We start from the raw sequence: 20,950 nt of genomic DNA, 5'->3' as shown, positions 1-20,950 counted from the left end.
ATGGACGCCGCCTTTGTCCCACACTTCCAGAGCTCCCCCATGGACCAACCGGACGCTGCGGCTGCACAACCCGGCTTCCCCCCTCAAAACGACATATTTAACAACTTTGCCAACCCGGACATCTTTCAACAATCCCCATCTTTTCATGACGTGACTCTGAACACGCCGGATATTTTCAAACCCGCACAGACGTCAGAGAACGGCTACGGGGCGGAGGGTTTGAGTTTTGCATCAAAGGATCGATCTTTCAAAGCTCCCGACAGTTTGTTCAATAAACCGGTGCCAAACACAAACCCGTTTTACAATCCAGCAACCAGTGACACAGCTTCCAGTGAATCTCACGACTTCTTCAACAAGGAAAACCAGTCGCCTGCGTTTGCCAAAAGCAATAACATTTTCAGCCACGCTCCGAATGAGAAACTGGACGTGTTTTCACCATCTTTAGCAAGTTCGGACGGGACAGAAACACTCCCGAGTCCCGTCACGAGGAATATAGACTTCTCCAGCATCGAGGACCCTTTCGCGGACTCTCCTTTGCAGCTCTCCGATCCGTTCCAAGACGCTTCCCTGGACACGTCTGACGTTTTTAAGCCGGTTTCGCCCAAAGCTGAAGGAGCGAAAGTTCCGCCGAGGAGACCCAAGCCTCCCAGGCCGACTCCTCCGGCCAGGGTTCCCAAAGTGGAAGCTTCTACTGCAGGGAAACCGGAGGAGATCGTCCTCACCACTCCCCAGGGATCGCAGCGCAGCATCCTCCAGCCCACTCCGCTGATTCTAGCCCAGAGTCAGTCTGTGTCGCCGAGCCAGTCTCCAAAACTGATTCATGTGAGTTCACGATATTCAGGACATGGGCAGCTGTGATGGTGAACTTTTTGCATTGTATTTTACTCTATAGTATGTCTTGCTTCTATTATCTTCTTTACTTAAGACCTGTATACTTTAGCCCAACATTATCTTCTAAGATTTGAGAAGATTATTGGTTGATTATAGAGCTTGAAATTGGGTTGTTAACATCCTAACCCCCACCTGAACCAAGCACAGTTTCTCCAGTTTGGCTTTACCCAAATCTAAAAGCTTCATGGTAAAAAGAGCAGTGAAAATGAGACGAAACCAAGGATGAAAATGCAACAAGAGAGGGACAAAAACGTGATGGAGAAGTGACAAAAATGTGTGACAAAAACACAATAGAAAGGCCAAACAAGAGCAATGACGAAGTGACATAAAAGTGATGGAAAAAGTGAGAAAAGTGCAACAAAAAAGTGGCAAAAAGCTGTGGAAATGTGGTAAAAAGTAAGCAATGGAAAAAATGTCAAAGTGGCAACAACGCGAGGAAAAAGCTCAATTTAGAGGAGCTTTGTAGGTCTTCGCTTCCAATGAGGTGTTACTCTGGCCTATAGGTTGTGACCTTTTTAGATTTGGCTAAAGCTGAACTGGAGAAAATGCACTCGGTTAAGGTGGGGATAAAGAGGTTAAAATGGCACAAAATTATAGGGAATAGTCCAAGTGCAGCCGATTGTCCAGTGGTTGAGGCTCTAACACATTATGTCAGTAAGTTCAACATCTTGTCACAGTTCTTCCAAAGTGAAGCTTCTCTCTCCTCTCTGCAGGTGTCAACGTTCAGACGTCCCCCTAAACCTCTCCCACGGATCAGGCGCTCCAGGACCTCGGCCTCTTCCAAACCGACTCCACCGGAGAAACCACCAAAACCAGAGAGGCCCTCCCCTCCCGCTCTGCCCACACTGGTCAGAGACATGGTAATGACACAGCAGTGAGGTGTGGTTTGTTTTACGTGCAGCTGACTGTGCAGACACAACTTAATGCAACTTAAGGGTTAATGTACTGCTTTCTTATCCCATAGATTCAGCCAAGGGTTTTGCCTCTCATCCACTTTGTAAATTTGCCTTTCAGATAAGAACGGCTCCTCTAAAACCTTTTATGATTTGTGTTTTTAATTGACTGTCCCTGACTGTCAGACCGAACAGGCAGCTGTATCTGTGAATAAACCACTTCACTGATGCTTCCACTGCCTTTTTCGTCCCTGTCGTCCCCTCGCCTGTGCCCTGCAGTATGTCTCCTCAATAAACTTAGATTGATTTGTTTGAACCTTCTCTCTGTAGGAGAATCAGCCTGAATCAGCTGAAACACTGAAGTCTCCAGACTCCACTCCTCCAAAGACACCTCCCAAACCACCACTGCCAAAACTGTCTCCGAGACTGTCTCATAAACTGTCCATAAAACCTCTGCTGTCCAAACCAGTCATCCACCGCAAGTCAAAATCTAAGGTTGGCACAACACAGAGCAAGTCATTGTTTTGTCCCCTTGCTTGTGTTTAACATTTTCATCTTTATTTTTTATCAGGATAAACAGTCTTTGGCTCCGGAAAACTATGTTGTCTTTGAAGATATCCTTCTTATTGGCCAGGTGGGTTTAAATAATGTGGATTCTCTTTATTCGCTTTGGGTTTTGCGTCCCCAAGTTACGGAGCTAAAACAACAGTCTTATTGAACAGGAGCAGTGTGTGGAAGACTGGCCCGAGGACAGCCCTGAGGTTCAGCCCAACTTCAAACCTGTGAGAAAAACTCCTCTTTTTTTCAACATTACTTTTATTTTATTTTATTGCAGAACACTAAACGAAAAAACACATACATAATATCCTTCCTTCAGTGTGTTGTGGACGTCTTACCTTAATAAATCTTTTTCGTAGTCCCTCTGGGAGTAATACAAGTGTTGATGGGATGATTACATCTCCCCCTGGTGTCTCTGGCCAGGAAACCACCCTTGCAGCTTTCCTACTCCGGGTCGGAGACGCAATACACACTAATAGAGACATGAAGAAGAAGTTAGCAGGCTAACGGGCAAAGCTAACTGTGGGCTAGCGCCACTTAAACAGTATTTACAGCCAAGATTGAGTGAAAAAAAATGATCTCTCTGTGTAATTGGATGTACAATATTCCTCTCTCCCTTTGTCTTTTCTGTCAGTGTAGTATTTACTCTCACGGACAATTAATGAATTAAAAAACGCAACATGCTACGACACCTGCAGTGGTGCTTATGGCCTCTAGGGGCATGAGTTACTTAGTACTGCTTTAAAGCATTTTATCGATCATAAACTTTCTTTTGTTAGCATTATCATGACAGTAAATGTCTGTAAAACGTGTGAATTGGGCGTATAAACCCTGTGTACAAATCTGTGAGACATGTTTTGTTCTTGCAGCGCGGCACATTGAGACTACGCAGAGAGTCACTTATGGTAAAACACCTCCCATTAGAAAGAAATCACATGACTGTATTGATGATAATAATAATATAAATTCCCTGATTCAGGTCAAAACTGACTCAGAAACTGAGGATCTCGATGGACCAAGGAGCAGCACTAAGGTATTGGTCTATTTTAACTGTCAGCATCTGCTATTTGTATCTGTGTTATTTCATAAAATATTTTACAGAAAAAGGACAATAAATTCAAGATGTCGGTGTCTTCCAGAAGAGACTCGAAGGTAAGAATTGGGTCAAGCACCTCAAAAACCAGAACAGAAATATCATTTTTAGTTTTAGCCAGCTGACTACACTTAAGTAATGGCTGTTTTTCGATGTTGCTTCAATGTATGTCGATCCTGTTCTCTTTTTAGGAGCGGTTTTCGGACGAATGCACGGGCCGGAGCCGGACAAATTCTTCTTCAAGGAAATCCTCAAAGGCAAGTCTTAGCAAAGTGAATCACTGTTATTACTGAACAGAGTTTGTAGATGAATAACCAGTATCTATGCATCTTAAGGAGTACTTTACAGACGAACACTATTCCTCTCAAGAACTGAAGAAAGATGAAAATGAAGATCCCGAACAATGGCAAGAATACAAGGTGATATATTTCTAGAGTTTTCTGTTTTTAGAAAAGGTTTTGAAAAGTAGCTACCAGGTGTTTTAACCTCTTAACCCCCCCCTTAACCGAGTGCATTTTCTCCAGTTCAGCTTTACCCAAATCTAAAAGGGAGAGTAACGACCTCCAAAACTTATCTAAATGGTTCTTATATGTCATGTTTTTGCCACCTTTTCAGAACTTTTTTTTGCCACTTTTTCATCACTTTTTTGCCATTTTTTTTGCCACTTTTTCATACATTTTTTGTAATGTTTTTACCACTTTTTATCACTTTTTTGCCACTTTTTCATAATGTTTTTTGTCAAGTTTTTGCCACTTTTCATCACTTTTTTGCCACTTTTTCATCACTTTTTTGCCACTTTTTCCATCGCTTTTATGCCATTTTTTGCCACTTTTCCTCTTCTTCCTCTTCTTCCTCCTCCTCTTCAAGTTTTTGCCACTTTTTCATCACTTTTATATCATGTTTTTGTCGCTCTTTTGTTGCTTTATTGTTGCATTTTCATCCTTGTTGTCATCACTGTTTTGACTTTTTTTTCAAGCAGCTTTTAGATTTGGGTAAAACCAAACTGGGGAAAATGTGCTCAGTTCAGGTGGGAGTTACGAGTTTTAAAATCTGAGTTTTCAAACCAGAAAGAAAGCACAACCGAGAAAACCTGTTGCATCGAAGTTCTGGAAACAACCCCGTAAAGTTGACCACTGTGTGTCGCCATAGAAACCACACTTCAAAGCCAAAGTGAGCAGTTTACTGAGACGCTCATCTGCCTCCGCTGCTTTCTCTGAGCAGAAACACGCGAATGGGAATGTGCCTCATGAATATAAGGTAACAAAACTTCAATCACTCATGAGCTGTAAACATTTGGATTATTACGATCATGTATTCCATTACAGGACTACGAGTTTAAAAAGGACAAGACCGATTCATTCAGACGCTGCTCAGAGGTAACGAACCACTCTCTCATGTAAATAGATGTAGTAATGCAGACAAAAAACAAAAAAACACTGTTGCTGCACAAAAAAGTTTAATATTTATGTGTGTTTAATGTTTTAAAGGGTGCCATGTTGGATACTGCCTCTGGGGAAAGCGGGGATGACCTTGAAGCTGTGTGTATTTAATTTTGTAATTCCAGTTTGCTGATTTATAGAATTGTGGGGGCTTGACTTCACATCCTTTTGTTTCAGAAGAAAAACAGGAAGTTAAAAAGCTTAAGATTTAAGCCCAACAAAGGATTTGTCTTCAACAAGGTACTGCATCACAGAGGAGATAATATTTTTGTATGTTCTTCTTCTTCTACTACTTCCTATTTCTTCCTCTTTTTCTTCCTCGTCTTACTTTCTTCTTCTCCTTCTACTTCTTCATCCTCTTCTTCTTCATCTTCTCTTCTTCCTCTTTCTTCCTCTTCTACCTCCTCTTCTTTTGTTCTTCTACTTCTTCCTCCTCTTTCTTCCTCCTCTTCTTCCTCTTTCATGCTCTTCTTCTTCCTCCTCTTCATCTTCCTCTTCCACCTCCTCTTTTTCTTCATCTTCCCTTCTTCCTTTCTTCCTCTTCTACCTCCTATTCTTCTTTATCTTCTACTTCTTTCTTCCTCTTCTCTTCCTCCTCCTCTTCTTCCTCTTTCATGCTCCCCTTCTTCCTCCTCTCCTTCTTCGCCCTCTTCATCCTCTTTCTTCCTGGTCCTCTTCCGCATCTTTTTCCTCTTCTTCCTTCACCACCCTCTTCTTCTTCTTCTTCTGCCTTCTTCTTCTTCTTGAGAGCTGTGCCATTTGTTTTTTCACATGTTTAATTATGAATGTTGTGTATTTCTATATCCTCCCAGAACAATGAGGATGACCTAAAAGGCGCTCATGGATACACGCCGCCGCACAAAGGCTCAAAGGTGCAGTAATCTGAACTCATTTTCTGGAAATTTTCTGGCTTTTATTTTTCTCCATTGTTGCAATATTGTCTTGTCTTTAGGAGGACCTGTTTGCCGCACATTCCGGCTACTCCACGCGGCAAAAATCTATGGTATTCTCTTTATGTGGCAGATATCATGTTTTTCTATCATCACATTGCCCTAACACCCTCTTCACACTTTTATGTTTCCCAGGATGATGGATTGGAGTTTAATAAGGTAAATATTCACCAAAACCTCACCGTGTCTTCGTTCATTTCGTGCTTTGGCTGAGTTTAAGTCTGAACGTTTGTTTCCAGGCCGCTCTCATGAACGACGATTACTCCGAAAAGTCAAGCCACTCGTCAGCTGGATATGAGGAGGCTTTTGAAGCAGAGGAACTGAAATCTGTAATTTATTTCACTGCCTTTAACAAAAGTGGAGATTGACATGTCTTTTAAATTTGATCGTTATTGATCGTGTTATTTCAGAAAACCCCCAAACTTAAACCTCTGCCGCGCAAACCAAAGGGAAGCCACGTTACCCCTGAACATGCGGATTATCTCAACTCCCCTCAGCATGATTTCGATGTACGATTGTCCACAAAACATCTACTTTAATCATCTCAATCACTGTGTAATTCTATTTAAAACACTTAATTCTTCTGACAGGTCGATGAAGATATCGCTGCTCTAAAAGGCAAACATGCTCGGACTCCCACTGAGATGTACAACTACGACGAGGATGAACTCGGCGTTTGTGAACCGGTAACTTCATTTCTTTTCCTTATTTTTGCATAACCAGCATCTAATACATGCTTTTCAGTCATGTGACTTTTGTTGTTGTGGCGGCCATTTTGAATACCGAAGTAGAACTGAATGAAAGACAACCTGATCGACCGTGGAGTTTTTATTTACTCGTAATCATTGCTCAAAAAAATAACAATTAAAACACAACCACAGAAACGCACGTTTATGTGAGTCAGTGTTTAAGCAAGACATTAGCATGCTACCGGTTAGCATTTAGCTTCAACACGATAAGTCACTTATCTTCACGATAAGTGAAAATGGACTCTGGATCTTGCAAAATGCAACTCCTATTTCACAATGCAGTTCATGCATATCTGCATCAATCTGTATCAACATACAGTATTAGTGAGTTAATATATGTCTATGATTTCTATATTTGTAGCTTTGTATGTGTCTGCGTTGATCACATTTATTTCTCTTCCCCACAGAAAAAGACGTTCAAATTCAAAGCCTTTAAGAAGCCTAAACTCAAGGTGAGAGCCTCTTTATCCACCAGATTATTTGTAAATGATTCCTGGATTAAATCTTTTGTGTTTTACAGAGCAAGTCCACGCGTCTCCAGAGAGAGGAGGCTCCAGGGGCGACGTCGAGTGACTACATGTCTGAGGCTGCAAAGGTTTGTGCACCGGAGTTTCCTGTGACCTGGAATACTTTTAACCATTGACCACCCTTGACATTAAAACGTATGGTAGAAGAGAGCTGAACAAGATTTTTTTATTCGCTTTGCAAACCGAATACATCTTCTTATGACACGGTTGGTCGAAGCTTGTCTCTGATACAGACACTCTTATGTTACATTGTACCTGGTTTAGATCCAGATCCATATCATGAAGTCACTGAGGTCTTAAACTCTTAATCTCTTGATCATTAAAGCATCATTGGAGCCACCGGGATGGAAAGCGAAGTGACCCATACAGCCACAGGGTCACTTAGAGGTGACCCAGTGGCTAATATCAACTTTTTTTTCTCACATAAAAAGTTGCATAGTGCACCTTTAAATGGACACACACAGCTTAAAGGGGAAATATGCAACTTTATGTGGAAAAAAAGTTTATATTAGCCACTGGGTCACCTCTAAGTGATTCGGTGGCTGCATGTTGCCTTTACGTTCCATCACAGTGGTCTCTACACTCCAGGATCAATTGTTTGGAAGGTTTCACTGCTGACGGAGCCTCTCACCAGAACACCCAGAAACAATTGATCCTGGAACGTTGTAGAGACCACCGTGATGGAAAGTAAAGGCACAGTGCAAACCATTCATACAGCCACTGGGTAACTACAAGGTCAAAGAAGCACAAATACTGTGTTGAAGTGGTTTAGTCAAAAATTTCAATATTCTCAGTCATTGAATTTCGCAGTGTGTTTTCTCATATCATGCAGCTTTACTACCCGCTGACCCCTGCTATCTGTATTGCACACTGTTTTTGTGCCCTTGATCAAAACACTTCGCCTCCACCTTAACACAGAAGAAGCCAAAGTCACACTATGACTGACAAAGAGATCACTTGGCCATTACATATAAAAAACGTTTGTTATCCGCATTTTATCAGTAGAGGCACATTCTTTAGCCACGTGAACACACTGGTCCAGCAACATGCCACACATGCACAATCACACAGCTCACCCGAGGAGGCCATGGGAAAGATTCCTGCTCACAATGAAAGACTTATGGATATAAACAACATTCAGTCATTGACGTGTTTCTGCCTATTGTTGCAAACATGCTAGTTATTGTAATGCTTTTGCAACACGTTTTAGGCGGAGCTCATGGCGGCCGAGAAGGACAGGTGCGCCATGGATGAGTTTGAGGACGGAGACGGGGTCAGTTTATAAATACTTCACATTCGTATATCAAATATTTCAATAAGTAAATGAATGATTTTGGCTTCAGGACACGGACAGTTTGATGGAGTGGTGGGACACAGTGGAACGTAAGTCACGTGAATCGACAAGGAAAACTTTTATCCCGTATTTGACACCTGTTTGTTAATGTTTTGTGTATAATGTTTCAGAGTGGGACGAGGTGCCGTCAGACGAAGAGGAAATGGTTCTAAAAGAGGATGAGTCCAAGTATGTGTACCTGAGCACTCACAAAACATTTTCCAAAGGGGTTCCTAAATGTCACAAATGTACTAAGCATTGTCTTGAAATTATCTCATCTCATGACCCCACCTCAGTGTCCCGCGACCCCTCGAGGGGCCCAACCCCCCACTTTGGGAACCCCTGTCCTGAGGTGCAGTCGGTGTTAATTTCGTTGAATAAGATATTTAGTTTTAATTTTAGTCAAAGTGATATTTTTGTGACTAAACTTGGACTAAAACTAAATTAAAAGTTTCTCATGAGACTAAAACTATGTCTAAAATGTCCAGATATTTTAGTCGACTAAAATAAGACTAAATAAAAATGAAAAGGAGAGACTAAAATCATCCAAACTTCGATTGACCGTCTGAAAGAGCCTCATATGATTTAAATTCACTGCCAAATGAACAGGTCTGTGCTTTATTCATGTGGAAGCTGCTCCATGAAGTTGAGGACCTTGATTAAATATGATTCTAATGAATATTAGAAATGCAAAGTCGACTAAACTGACGTGCAATTTTAGTCAACTAAAACTAGACTGAAATTGAAAAGTTTTTTTTTGACTAAATCTAGACTTAGTGTTTTTAGTCAAAACACTAAGACTAAAACTAAAATAAAATATGTTGTCAAAATTAGCACTGGGTGCAGTAAAAAGACAAGAAACAATAGGAAGAACGAGAAGATATTTCAAAGCAAATACTGGAACTTTAAACCTCTCATATTTTTGTCATGTTTTTGTTGGTCTTTTTGTTGCATTTTCTTTTTGTTTTGGTCGCTGTTTCGCTCCTTCAAGAAGCTTTTCGATTTGGGTAAAGCCAAACTAGAGAAAATGTGCTCAGGTCAGGTTGGGGTTTAAAGCAGTCATTGTAATGGTCATACCTTTACCTGAATAATGTGAATAGCACTCAGTAATGCTTAAATATATGTAATATAGAATTTAAAAATGGCTGAGGTATTACATTATTGTGCATGGAGTCTAGTAATAATATAAACCTCCCTTGTCTTTGTGCTCACTCAGATCCTTTTCCGTTCTGGCGGACAAAGTCCAGCGTGCGCTGCGTCTGTTTAACAAAGTGTTTGTGGAGCGCGCTGAGGTCCTGTGGCAGTCGGTGATCACCCTCCACACCATCGCGGACGACATCAGCACCTTCCACAACAAGGCCAAGATCGCGGGCATCACGGGGGGCACCACCACAGCCGTGGGCGGCGTGGCTGCCATCGCCGGCCTGGCTCTGGCTCCGATCACCCTCGGGGTGTCTCTGATCGTCACCGCGGTCGGCGTGGGAATAGCCACAGCAGGAGGCATCACTTCAGCTTCAGCGGCCATATCGGATAACGTCAACAACACCAACGACAGGAAGAAGGTAACGCTGAAGACGCACTGTTCATGTGAACCGAGGGCATTTTCTCCAGTTCAGCTTTACCCAAATCTAAAAGCTTCTCCACTGGAGAGTTTACAACCTTTAGGCCAGTGTAACACCTAGTTTGAAAGCTAAGGCCTACAAAACTGATCGTAGCCATTTTTTAAATAGTTTTTTTTAATCTTTTTTTGTCTCTTTTTTTTATAGTTTTTTTTGTCTCTTTTTTTATAGGTTTTTTGGGTCATTATTGGTCTCTTTTTTGGCATGTTTTTATTGGAATTTTTGTGTCATTTTTTGTCTCTTTATTGTCACGTGTTTATTGTTTTTTTTGTCATTTTTTGTCTCTTATTTTTGTCATGCTTTTATAGTCTTTTGTCATTTTCTTTCGCATTTTTGTCATGCTTTTGTCACTTTTTTTGTTGCGTTTTCTCCTTTTTGTTGCTAATTTGACTTTTTTATTAAAGTAGCTTAAGTTAGTTTCAGTCAAGATTTAGTACAAAAATTATTATTCTTCGCTTTAGTCAAGAAAAATGTATTAATTCATTACATTTTATCAAATAAATCCTGTTGCCCTAGTTTTAGTCTCTTTCTCTCATCTGTGTTTTATTTTTAGGTGGAGGCACTTCTTCTGGAAAACGAAGCCTCTCTGCTGGAGCTCTCAAAGATCCTGCATTTCTCCGACACGGGCCTGTCCAAGCTGCGCGGCCACCCCTTCCTCCGCTCGGGCACCCAGCACTACTCGCAGGACTGGGGGGTGCGCCAGGCCGTGCAGATCATCGGGACGGTGGACGCTCCGGTCAGGAAGGCCACGGACTTCATAGACCTCGCCGTGAACTCCATACAGGGGCTTTTCCAAGGCATTGACAAGTACTTCCTCAAGGACTCGAGGGAACTGAAGAAAGGCTGCAAGAAGGAGATCGTGGCGGAGATCAAGGACGTGGCCAACGTGATGAACGACTGCATTGTGGAGCTGAACGCGGTCCGGGAAGACTTACAAGAAGCCATGGGAGAAGTGTAGAAAGACTTTGTATCGTTGACATCAGAAATGGACACCTTTGAGGAGACAATCTACTTTTAAAGCTTTGAACTATGGCAAAAACTTACTTGGGAGTTGGAAATAAACTGTAGAAAGACAAGCCTTTGTTGGACATTGAAGGAAATGGAGACTTTTTACAGCCCATAATTAAAAGCAATAAAATGGACGACAGGAGATGTACTTTTGTGTGACAGTACTGCCCCCTGGTGGAAGGAAGTATGAACTGCAGCTAATTTACATACTGAGATATGTTCTTACCTAACCTTAGACGAGTTAATATATCCCCGTCTGGTCTTTGTCCGTGCGCTCTGCCAGGCAAACGGAGCACATACGCAGCCTCTCCCACATGTCACATAGCTCCAAAAAAGCTCACGATAGAAGCTACCAAGCTCTTCCACGTGTTCCCTATTTAAATAAAGTTACATGAAGTGTTTTCATGTGAAGTATATTTACACAGAAATGTAACATGTCGATTTCATAAGCAGATAAAAAGGGGTACTATATTGTGAGGCGTAATGATACGAGGAGCACAGCGTCCACGCAGTAACTCCTAAAGACTTCCCCCGCTCACTTCCGTCAATAGAAGCTGCGTGACTTGTACAGAGTTTTTTACAAGCAGAAAATATATTTTCGGAGAGTGCTTGTGCATTCCTACCTCATGGTAGAGATCCTGAGTCCTGTGTCGTCGTCCGGGGTGAGTTGGAAATCTGTGAAACATTACTACACTTCTTCACTTCTTCAACTGTTCTCTGCGAGCTCTCTACAAGTCACGCAGCTTCTATTGACGGAAGTGAGCGGGGGGAGTCTTTAGGAGTTACTGCGCGGACGCTGTGCTCGTATCATTACGCCTCACAATATAGTCCCCCTTTTTATCTGCTTATGAAATCGACATGCTACATTTCTGTGTAAATATACTTCGCATGAAAACACTTCACGTAACTGTATTTAAATAGGGAACACGTGGAAGAGCTTGGTAGCTTCTATCGTGAGCTTTTTTGGAGCTATATGACATGTGGGAGAGGCTGCGTATGTGCTCCGTTTGCGTGACAGAGCGCGCGGACAAAGACCAGCCGGATATATATTAACTCGTCTAAGGTTAGGTAAGAACATATCTCAGTATGTAAAAACGGTGGCCTATTCCTTTAACCTCTTACAACTTCTTGTGTTTTTGACGTGATTTTATTGTTGTTTTTGTCATTTTCTTTTTGTTCGGAACATGAACACACTCTCTAAACATTTAGATATATATTGTAAAGTATACAGAGTTAAAGTTATTTTCTTCAGTTGTGTTGAGTATTACGTTTGCTGCTGGTGAATTCCACTTAAAGGGATATTTCAGGATTTTTGACATGTGGCTTCATTTCCTAGTTATCCAGAGTGTTGCTGATTTTTGGAGATATATCAACACTCAACAACACTTTGGATAACTTGGAAATGAAGCCCTATGTCAAAAATCCAGAAATATCCCTTTAAGGCCCATAGTTTTTGAAGCATAAGTAGCTCTCTGCCATTTTTGTCACATAAACAAGGCTAAAGATCCATGGTGTAGAATATAATTTTGGTATGGAGGGAACATTAGTTTGATTTAATTACTCACTATAAAAAATATAATTCCTGAACGGTGATGGATCCTCACTGACCACATGGGTGTACGTTACATTAATGTATTGATCACAAAATCCTTTTACTGGGTGTTTTTGCACAAATGTTTCAACATCCCTTTCCACCATGTTGAAAACAAGTTTTACTGTTTTTGTTTTTCCCATCACTGCAATGCTACATTAGTGTTTTGTGTCAATAATGTACAGAAAAGACTATTCTAAGTTATTATGCGACTTTCAGGACCATTATTGCGATCATAGTAAATCAACCCCACATCATTACAATCATCGTCAAGACAGAAAATTGCTTGAGCTTTGATTTTTTAGTCATTTTACATGGATAACAATTTTATATTGGCATTTTATTGTGTAATAATACTACAAGCATAAATTATAAATCTATGTAAATAAAGATGTCTAAAAGATCTTGCTGAGGTTGTGCATTGTTGCGTAAAATTGAAAGCCACAGGAAATCCCTACTGGAGGCTTAGACGTCTTCGCAGACTGGGTAAAACAAATCAAATGCTCTGAATTTGCATAATGAAAAGATGTAAACAGACGCTTTTTGCTGTATTAAATGTGTGTCTTTGACAATCAAAACAGTGTTGAGTTAGGAGCGATCGGTAATACTCATATTTCAAACTGCGTGTAACCTTTTTGTTTTCTGTAGGTGACCGGACCAGGGGAAGCCGTGTTGTACAATCTTGACACCAGAGGCCGCCAAAACCACAAACCTTTCCGCTTTCAAGGTAAATTTTTTGCATTCTGTAGTGTCAGGTGAGGATTATTCAGAATGAAATGGCTGCAGAACAAGCACTGCAACAACTGCCCGGAAAATCATACAGCTTTTACTCATTTACCGTCAATGAGCACAACCGGTCTGTTTACAACTACAGAGGCGAGTAGTACTCAGTTACATTTACTCAAATACAAGTGCTTGAGTACCTTTTTGAAGAAACTGTACTCCGGAAATTAGGGTATTTGAGTAGTTCATTCAGTACTTTTTACTTCTACTTGAATAATATTGTAATGAAGTATATTTACTCTTGAGTTAAAAAAAAGCTGTTGTGAGTAAATTTTTAAGTTACAAAAGCTTCATGTTGACCTTAAATATACGTAGTTTAGGTTTCATGCCCCTTTTTCTTCAGAAATTTATATTTTAATACATCTTTATGGCATTTTCTTTTGAAATATTGTGATTTTTCCCATTGTGTAAAAATCAAGGCCGTAATGTTTCAAATTCAAACTGGCTTTAAATCTAAATTTCTTAAATTATGACATTGCTCAACAATTTTTTCTGTAAATGTTCATCAAATGCCAAAATGACGGTGTAGATAGAACATGCCTTTTATAAACCCTGGATTTTGTTTATTTGCAAAACATGCCCCACCTATAATCCCACCTACAAATTAAATGTAGTAAATGTGTAAAGTAAAAGGAGAGACCGTGGCAAAGTATAATCTGTAATTCTCTTCACTGTAGGGTCTATTATTGTGATACTACGACTTAACACTAACTTGTATGACCCACAGTACAACAAATCCTCCTCCAATACTCACCAGATTGCACGTGTATGACTGAAATGTGTCCCACAACGGTCTTATTTTGAAAGGTTGTGACTCGTCCCACCTGTCACTTACATCAACATGTCACGAATTACAAGAATGCAGCTGCAGAGTCTGAAGTGACTTTTACCATATCACGGTTCACCGGAACAGGAGCCACAGCTGCGGTGAGTCCTGTGTTTACAAACCCATGACTTTTACCTGACAAATGCAACTTCACGTCGATTTACCTTCATACTGTTCCAACATATTGTTCTTTTCCATGTAAGAGGCGGGATTATGATTTAAAATGTTGGCATCGATAGAAAATTCTTAAGAGTACATACAGCAAGGTGATTGTTTAGTGATTCTAAGTTATTATTGGTTAATATTGGTTCATTACAATCCTATCCCTGTAAATTGAACTACCCTTGATACATTGTACTTAACTAAATTTAGTACAATGTAATGGGCTTTGTAACAATGTGTAATAAGTTGTACCTATGGGCTAGATACACTATGGAATAATATGTATTTGTAGTTTGTTGGTACATAATGTAACCCTAAGGGCCTCGTGTCCTATTACATTATGTACTAACAAAGTACTAATCCAAGTTATTCCATTGTGTACGTACTATAGGTACAAGTTATTACAGATTGTTACAGAACACATTGCATTGTACTAGATTTAGTTAGGTACAATGGATCAAGGTAGTGTAAAATAAAGTGATGCCTTAAAATTAAATCCAATCTTAATGTGTCCCCCTTTTGCTTGTGTGTCTTGTAAAACAGGCCACACAAGCAGCAGTTACAGTCACTGGACTTAAGTTAGTACATTTCCTTTTCCTGTCTGTCTCATGTTGGAAAATGCTGTTATGCCACTGTGTCACACATTTGGTATGAAACGATTTTAAAGTAGGCCTAACCTTCATTGTCACCTCCAGGCTGTCTAACTAAGTGTAGATTGGGTGGCACTGAGATTATTTTTCTTCTCACAAAAAGAGGGTCCCAGGTTCAATTCTTAGGGGTCTTTGTGTCGAGTTTGCATGCGGTTGCAAGGGTTTTTCCTAGAGCTACAACTAAAAAACATGGAGCATTTAGGAGACGCAGGACTTCCCTGAAAAAGACATTCGGAAATCTCAAAGGGTCTTTCTTTCCTGGTTATCAAAAGCTCAAATACAGTATGTGAACGCTTTGGAATTTCTTACATTTCTGCCTAAATTGGTCATAAAATGTGGTCTGATCTTTATCAAAATCACAAGAATGAGTAAACAGTGTCTGCTTAAACTAATACCACCCAAATAATTACATGTTGTCATATTTTTAATGGCCATAACATGTAAACATTCACAGGACAGTGGGGAATAAGTAAGTGAACCCTTGGATTCAGCTGGTCGACCCTCCTTTGGCAGAAATTACTTCATCATTCTTCATTCTTGTGATTTAGATAAAGATCACACCACATTTTATGACCAATTTAGGCTGAAATGTGAAAAAAAAAAAAACTCCCACTGTAGTAAAAATAAATAACTTAAAGGCCCTGTACACTAGGGACGCGTTTGTGGGCACACTTCACAACTTGCAGGGTCACTTTTCAGGGTCTTTGTCACAGAAATGCTAAAAAACTCGCCTGAGGGTTCATGAAATTAATACTAGTGCTTTGTAATTAATCAACAATGTTTTCCCCACAAGAGTTTACAGTATGCTAAAGGAGGTCAATACAAAATGTGTTCCACTACTAGTAAAAAAAAAACCTGTATATTGCTGCATCTTTCTTTTTGCACAGTGTAGGGTGGTCTCAATTCCACAGCACTGTTTCACTTATTGTACATGTTTTGCAGGAATGTGTCTCCGTGGATAATTCCCAGTCAAAATGTACGTGAGCGTGAGCGCCATCTGTCCACCTCCTCCCACAGAATTTCAGGACGCAGGAGCTGAAGAAAACCAGACACATTTACTCAACGCTTTGTACCCCTCTGCAAATGAGAAAGTGGATTTACTTCGTCCAAATGAACAGTCAGTGTCTCTGAAATCCACTGACGCCTCCAGCTTGACAAGTCTCCTCGCCAAAAGTGCAGCCCGATCCTCCAGCTTTCAAGACTTGTACGAAGCTTCGTGGAGAAACTTTGGCTCTATGCAAAACAACGTGCAGTCAACACCTGACAATGATGACACAAGTCCAGACAATGGAGAGGTAACAATGCAAGTGCGTGAAACAGATGATTATAACATATGTAGGTTTTCAATTGACGTAAATCTATTGTTGTTCCATTTCCTAGAGGTCAAGCTTTAGACGCTCTTCAAAACCAATTCGACGAAGATCCACAATCCGGAAGGCTCCCATACCAGAAGTAAACGTACGTTAATGGAGACATATTCATTTACTTCAATTTATTTGATCAGGACTGAAGGCTATTGCAGAAACTTTGGGCTTTAGACGGGAACCTTCACACATGCAAACCTCATGTCTGTCACCTTAAGTCTGAAGAGATGGTCCATTGAAGTGTATAGAGTGTAGTAGCACATTATATTAGTGTCTTTAATTCCTAAATATCAAACACCTGGAAACGTATACAGATAATGTATCTATAAATCATGAATTTTACTCTATGTGTCATTTTTTTATGTGTGGAAAATATCGAGATTTAATAGCGCTGCTAATGGCTTCAGTGATGAGTTTCCTTCGCAGGGTGTCTGGGCGCACCCTTCGAGATCGGGTGAGGAGCTCAGTTACCCGGGAGGAGCTCGGAGTAGAGTCGCTGCTCCTTCATGTCGAAAGCAGCCAGCTGAGGTGGCTAGGGCATCTGTTTCGGATGCCTCCTGGTGTTCCAGGCATGTCCTATTGGGAGGAGGCCACATGGAAGGCCCAGGACACGCTGGTGGGACTCTGCGAGCTGGCCTGGTGTTGCCTCAGGGTCCCCCCACAACAGATGGAGGAGGTGTGCGACTGTGCATGGATCAGGAAGTCTGGGCATCTCTGCTGGGACTGCTGCCTCCGTGACCTGGCCTGGATAAAGCAGAAGAAAATGGATGGATGGATGGATGGATGGATGGATGGATGGGCTTCAGTGTGACTCCTGTTGTGTACATCTATTTTTAAAATGCTTCATAATGGTAACAACAGCAACTTCACACCGGAGCAAGTTTTTAGTCTCTTGGTATATGCATGCCTTTGAATAGAGGTGGAAAGCATAAATATTCAATGCACTGTTGGATGGATTTAACTCGCTGTTCTGATGTGGAGCTGCTGCAGTTGGTCAGGTCTAGGTTCAGACTATGACACACACCAAATTTATTTCATGGTTCTGTGATGAATCCAAACCCTAACCCAGAACAAAGACTGCAAATTACAAGGGAACATGTAATGGGACTGTATAATGCATTGTCTCTTGTTGCCATGCTATTTCCCTTGCATTACGGTGTTATTACTGTGCATTTAAGTGAAAATGCACCCAGCATGTCTTCTTTGCTGCTTGACATTGAGCCACAAGGCACCGGTGAATATACTCCTGCCTCAGATAAAATGGTATAACGTTCTTTCTTTCTTCAATGTTGACAAGGGCTCCATGTCCGCGCAGTCTGCTTCCTCCGAGGACACAGAAGAAATCGATCTGTATTCGGCGGCTCCTCTGGATGAAGCTTGTGAAGCAGGAGACTGCAAACAAGTGAGTTTTTATAGTCTTAAAATATTTATTGAGAACTACTACAAACCACTATTTACTTTGTGCTTTGTTGTTTTAATTATTTAGAAAGTGTTTAAGCCGGTCGCTGCCCCGCGCAAGAACAAGACAAACCATTTGAGAACGGACAACCCAGTACGTGGCATTCATTAGTTCTCTGTGACGCTGTGACTTCCATAGCGTTCAATGTGTTCAACAGGACACATTGGATGATTACAATAATCAAAATGGCCGACGTGTGTCATTGGAACAGCTGGGTAACCACACAGGTGTAAGTTTCTGTAGTCAAGGCAGGAGATGGATCAACAAACTCTACAAATTGCACACAGAGTCTCCCCTTAATAGATGTGGGGACACGAATCCAACTGATTGAACAAATGTATAACAAGAAAAGGAAGATTGAGACCTGTTTCTTTTTGCAGGAAAGCACTGATAATGACAGTGCTTTTATGGGGCCGATGCTGACCGGAGACGTGAGTTTAAAATTTATTCATTTTACTCATAATGATTCACTACACGGGTCCTTCATACCCAATAGTTGAGCTTGACGTCCATGTTTACTCTTCTGGAATAAAAAGGTCTAAACAAAAAAGCCTGATAAACATATTTGATGTACAGGAGCACTGTGTGGAGGACTGGCCTGAGGGGAGCCCGGAGCTGGATCCCAACTTCAGACCAGTAAAGAAAAACGAAGAAAAAACAAATCATATTTTAGCAATTCAATTACGTAATACATCTTCTTTTTCTTGGCAGACTGGGTCTTTAAGACTTCGTAGAGAATCTTTGAGGGTGAGACACTTTTGTTTAATGTTTGTTTGGTTGGTTACTTTTAATAATACTGTAAATAATGAGGACAAGGGGATTGTTTCTATTCTAGCTCAAAGATTTGGAGGAAGTCATCTCTGAGCTGGTAACGCACTAAATAAAATTCATAAATGAACTTCTTTGGTTTGTCTGTTTTTGGCTTATAGTTTTAAATCTTGTTGACAGACAAAAAAGCCCTCAAAACACAGAACTCTGAAAAGATTCAAAAGCAAGGTAAGCATTTATTGTTTTCCTCTTTCTTTCTCGACTATGATCCATTTTTTTTTTCAAGACCAAAACCACTTCACGACAAAATCAGGATCCCCAAAGAGTGTGTGTCTTTATTCTGATCTATTCTACCTTGAAACTATTTGTGAGTTAATATAAAGTCCTACAATGCTTAGAGTCAGCCCATTCAAGTACAAACCGGAGCACCGTCACCGGACTCGCCAATGCCTGCAATGGTTAGTTTAAATGTGATATATATTATCATCAACTTTTACTGCTCAGTGTCAAGTCCTGATCCATAGGAGCACCTTCAAGTCTCTTCATATCAGGGACTTTGACGGCATATTTACAACTATAATGTCATTTTTAATTCAGACGTGGGTAGTAGGTAAAGTGGCTATTATTTATATGGTGATTGGGCAATGGTAAATTCCCTTTGGGCCATTCCTTTGCGAAGTACTGTTTGATCAAGTGTCTCCTGGCCTCCTTGTAGAGCATGATGTCTTTTGTCGTGTTTTTCAGAATTTGCCAAGTCAAGGGGCGCAGGACTCCTCTGAAGATATGGAGGTTATTCTCTTTTCATTTATTTCACATGATATGACTTTTAATGTATATTTTGAGAACATTTTGTCAAGTTTGATTCTTTGTTCCTCTCGACCGCAGCGTGGCAGCGACCTGTTGACTCGGGGCCCTTTGCGAAGTTCATCCAGCAGTTTAACATCTGTAACAGTCAGTTCATATCATTATTTTACGTTTATTAGAGAAGATTTAGAAGTACAACGAAACAAACTAATTCTCACAGCACCCTGCCATCGGAGAATCAGGCTCTTTTTTGTTTTTCTTTCAGTCTAATCCATGGGTTAATTTTGGCGCCTCACCCGGAGACAGCGCGCCAGTAAATCCATTGGTGAGTAAATAATTCTAAAGTTATGAATGGAAAATGCACCAAAAACACCAGAATACAACTTATAGTATTTACATTTGGCAAACATGATAAGAGTGTTACTGAGTTGCTCAAATAAAAAGGTTTTGTGTTCCTTTTTAAACAGGCAGATAGTGACACCAATTACCCGAGGCCCAGTCCCTACAGACCTGCATGTCTGGACCAGGCAGCTGCTGTCAACCCACTGCCCACAATTGTAAGCGTTGTGTGCACATTTTGGCTATTTATTTAGGCTGCTTTAAAATTATAACTCTGTGATACAACATTACTGTCTGTATTTTCAGTATGAAGCCAACAATATTCCACAAGCAGGAGCACAAGTCGGGAACAACATGTCGGCTGCCACAAGGGTCAGTCAAACGCTTAATAATACACTTAAAGCAGAACTAAGCAACTTTAATAAATCATTTTCATAGTCTCTCTGGGGGTAATACAAGTGTTGATGGGATGATAGGGGGGTCTTTCATCTCCCCCTGGTGTCTCTGGCCAGAAAACCACAACTGCAACTTTTCCTACTCTGACCCGGAGGCCCCAATACACACTAATAAAATCATGATGGAGAAGCTAACAGGCTAATGGGCAAAGCTAACTGCGGGCTAGCACCACTTAAACAGTATTTACAGCCAAGTTTGGGTGAAAAAATAATATTTCCATTGTGTAATTGGATGTAAAATATCCCTCTCTCACTTTGCCTTTTCTGTCAGCGTAGAATTTACTCTCACGGACAATTAATGAGTAAAAAAACACAACATGCTACGACACCTGCAGTGGCCACTAGGGGCACAAGTTACTTAGTACAGCTTTAAATATTAACCTATATTGTGAACTGCTGCTGTAAAAGTATATCAAAGGAAGTAATATAAGCACACCAAGTCCAACCTATGAAATGTTGTTTGAAATTTAAAAACAAGTATCTTGGCTCAAAACCGGGTCAGTGATGAAGCTTTTCTGATTTTGTTTTTCAGAACCAGGAGGATGATGTAGCAGTAGATGACGCAACAGCTGCAGCAATGGTTTGTTTACAGCTTAAAAATCACATATTGTGCAAAAGCGCCTTTTATCCATACCATGAAACTATAAATGTGAAAGTACTACCAAAAAAAAAAGTAGTAGTGCAGTATT

General features: G+C 40.7%; 2 protein-coding genes and 2 long non-coding RNA genes across 4 annotated transcripts; all 4 read left to right on the top strand.

The window, feature by feature from the left end:
* Positions 1-3,703, top strand: LOC306980629 (uncharacterized protein; the record flags this gene model as incomplete). Its single annotated transcript, XM_079580055.1, has 8 exons — positions 1-822; positions 1,605-1,751; positions 2,115-2,279; positions 2,356-2,418; positions 2,507-2,566; positions 3,322-3,375; positions 3,482-3,494; positions 3,627-3,703. The coding sequence occupies 8 exons, from the start codon at positions 1-3 to the stop codon at positions 3,701-3,703; spliced, it is 1,401 nt and encodes a 466-aa protein (XP_079436181.1).
* Positions 3,704-5,059: 1,356 nt separating this feature from the next.
* LOC306981156 lies at positions 5,060-5,874 on the top strand. The gene is made up of 3 exons (XR_013794084.1): positions 5,060-5,114; positions 5,687-5,746; positions 5,827-5,874. It is a non-coding gene; the product is annotated as an uncharacterized lncRNA (long non-coding RNA).
* A 360-nt stretch (positions 5,875-6,234) lies between these two features.
* LOC306980782 lies at positions 6,235-7,169 on the top strand. The gene is made up of 4 exons (XR_013794048.1): positions 6,235-6,333; positions 6,415-6,510; positions 6,981-7,025; positions 7,094-7,169. It is a non-coding gene; the product is annotated as an uncharacterized lncRNA (long non-coding RNA).
* Positions 7,170-8,319: 1,150 nt separating this feature from the next.
* LOC306980627 (apolipoprotein L6-like) lies at positions 8,320-11,010 on the top strand (the record flags this gene model as incomplete). Its single annotated transcript, XM_079580053.1, has 5 exons — positions 8,320-8,373; positions 8,444-8,483; positions 8,565-8,622; positions 9,650-9,995; positions 10,606-11,010. 5 exons carry the CDS (start codon positions 8,320-8,322, stop codon positions 11,008-11,010), a joined length of 903 nt encoding a protein of 300 aa, XP_079436179.1.
* Positions 11,011-20,950: the final 9,940 nt, after the last annotated feature.

Source organism: Gobius niger (assembly GCF_951799975.1).
Source record: "Gobius niger genome assembly, chromosome: 21".
Lineage (NCBI taxonomy): Eukaryota > Metazoa > Chordata > Actinopteri > Gobiiformes > Gobiidae > Gobius > Gobius niger.
The sequence above is the reverse complement of the archived record's forward strand: the minus strand, read 5'-3'. Positions and strand labels throughout refer to the sequence as shown.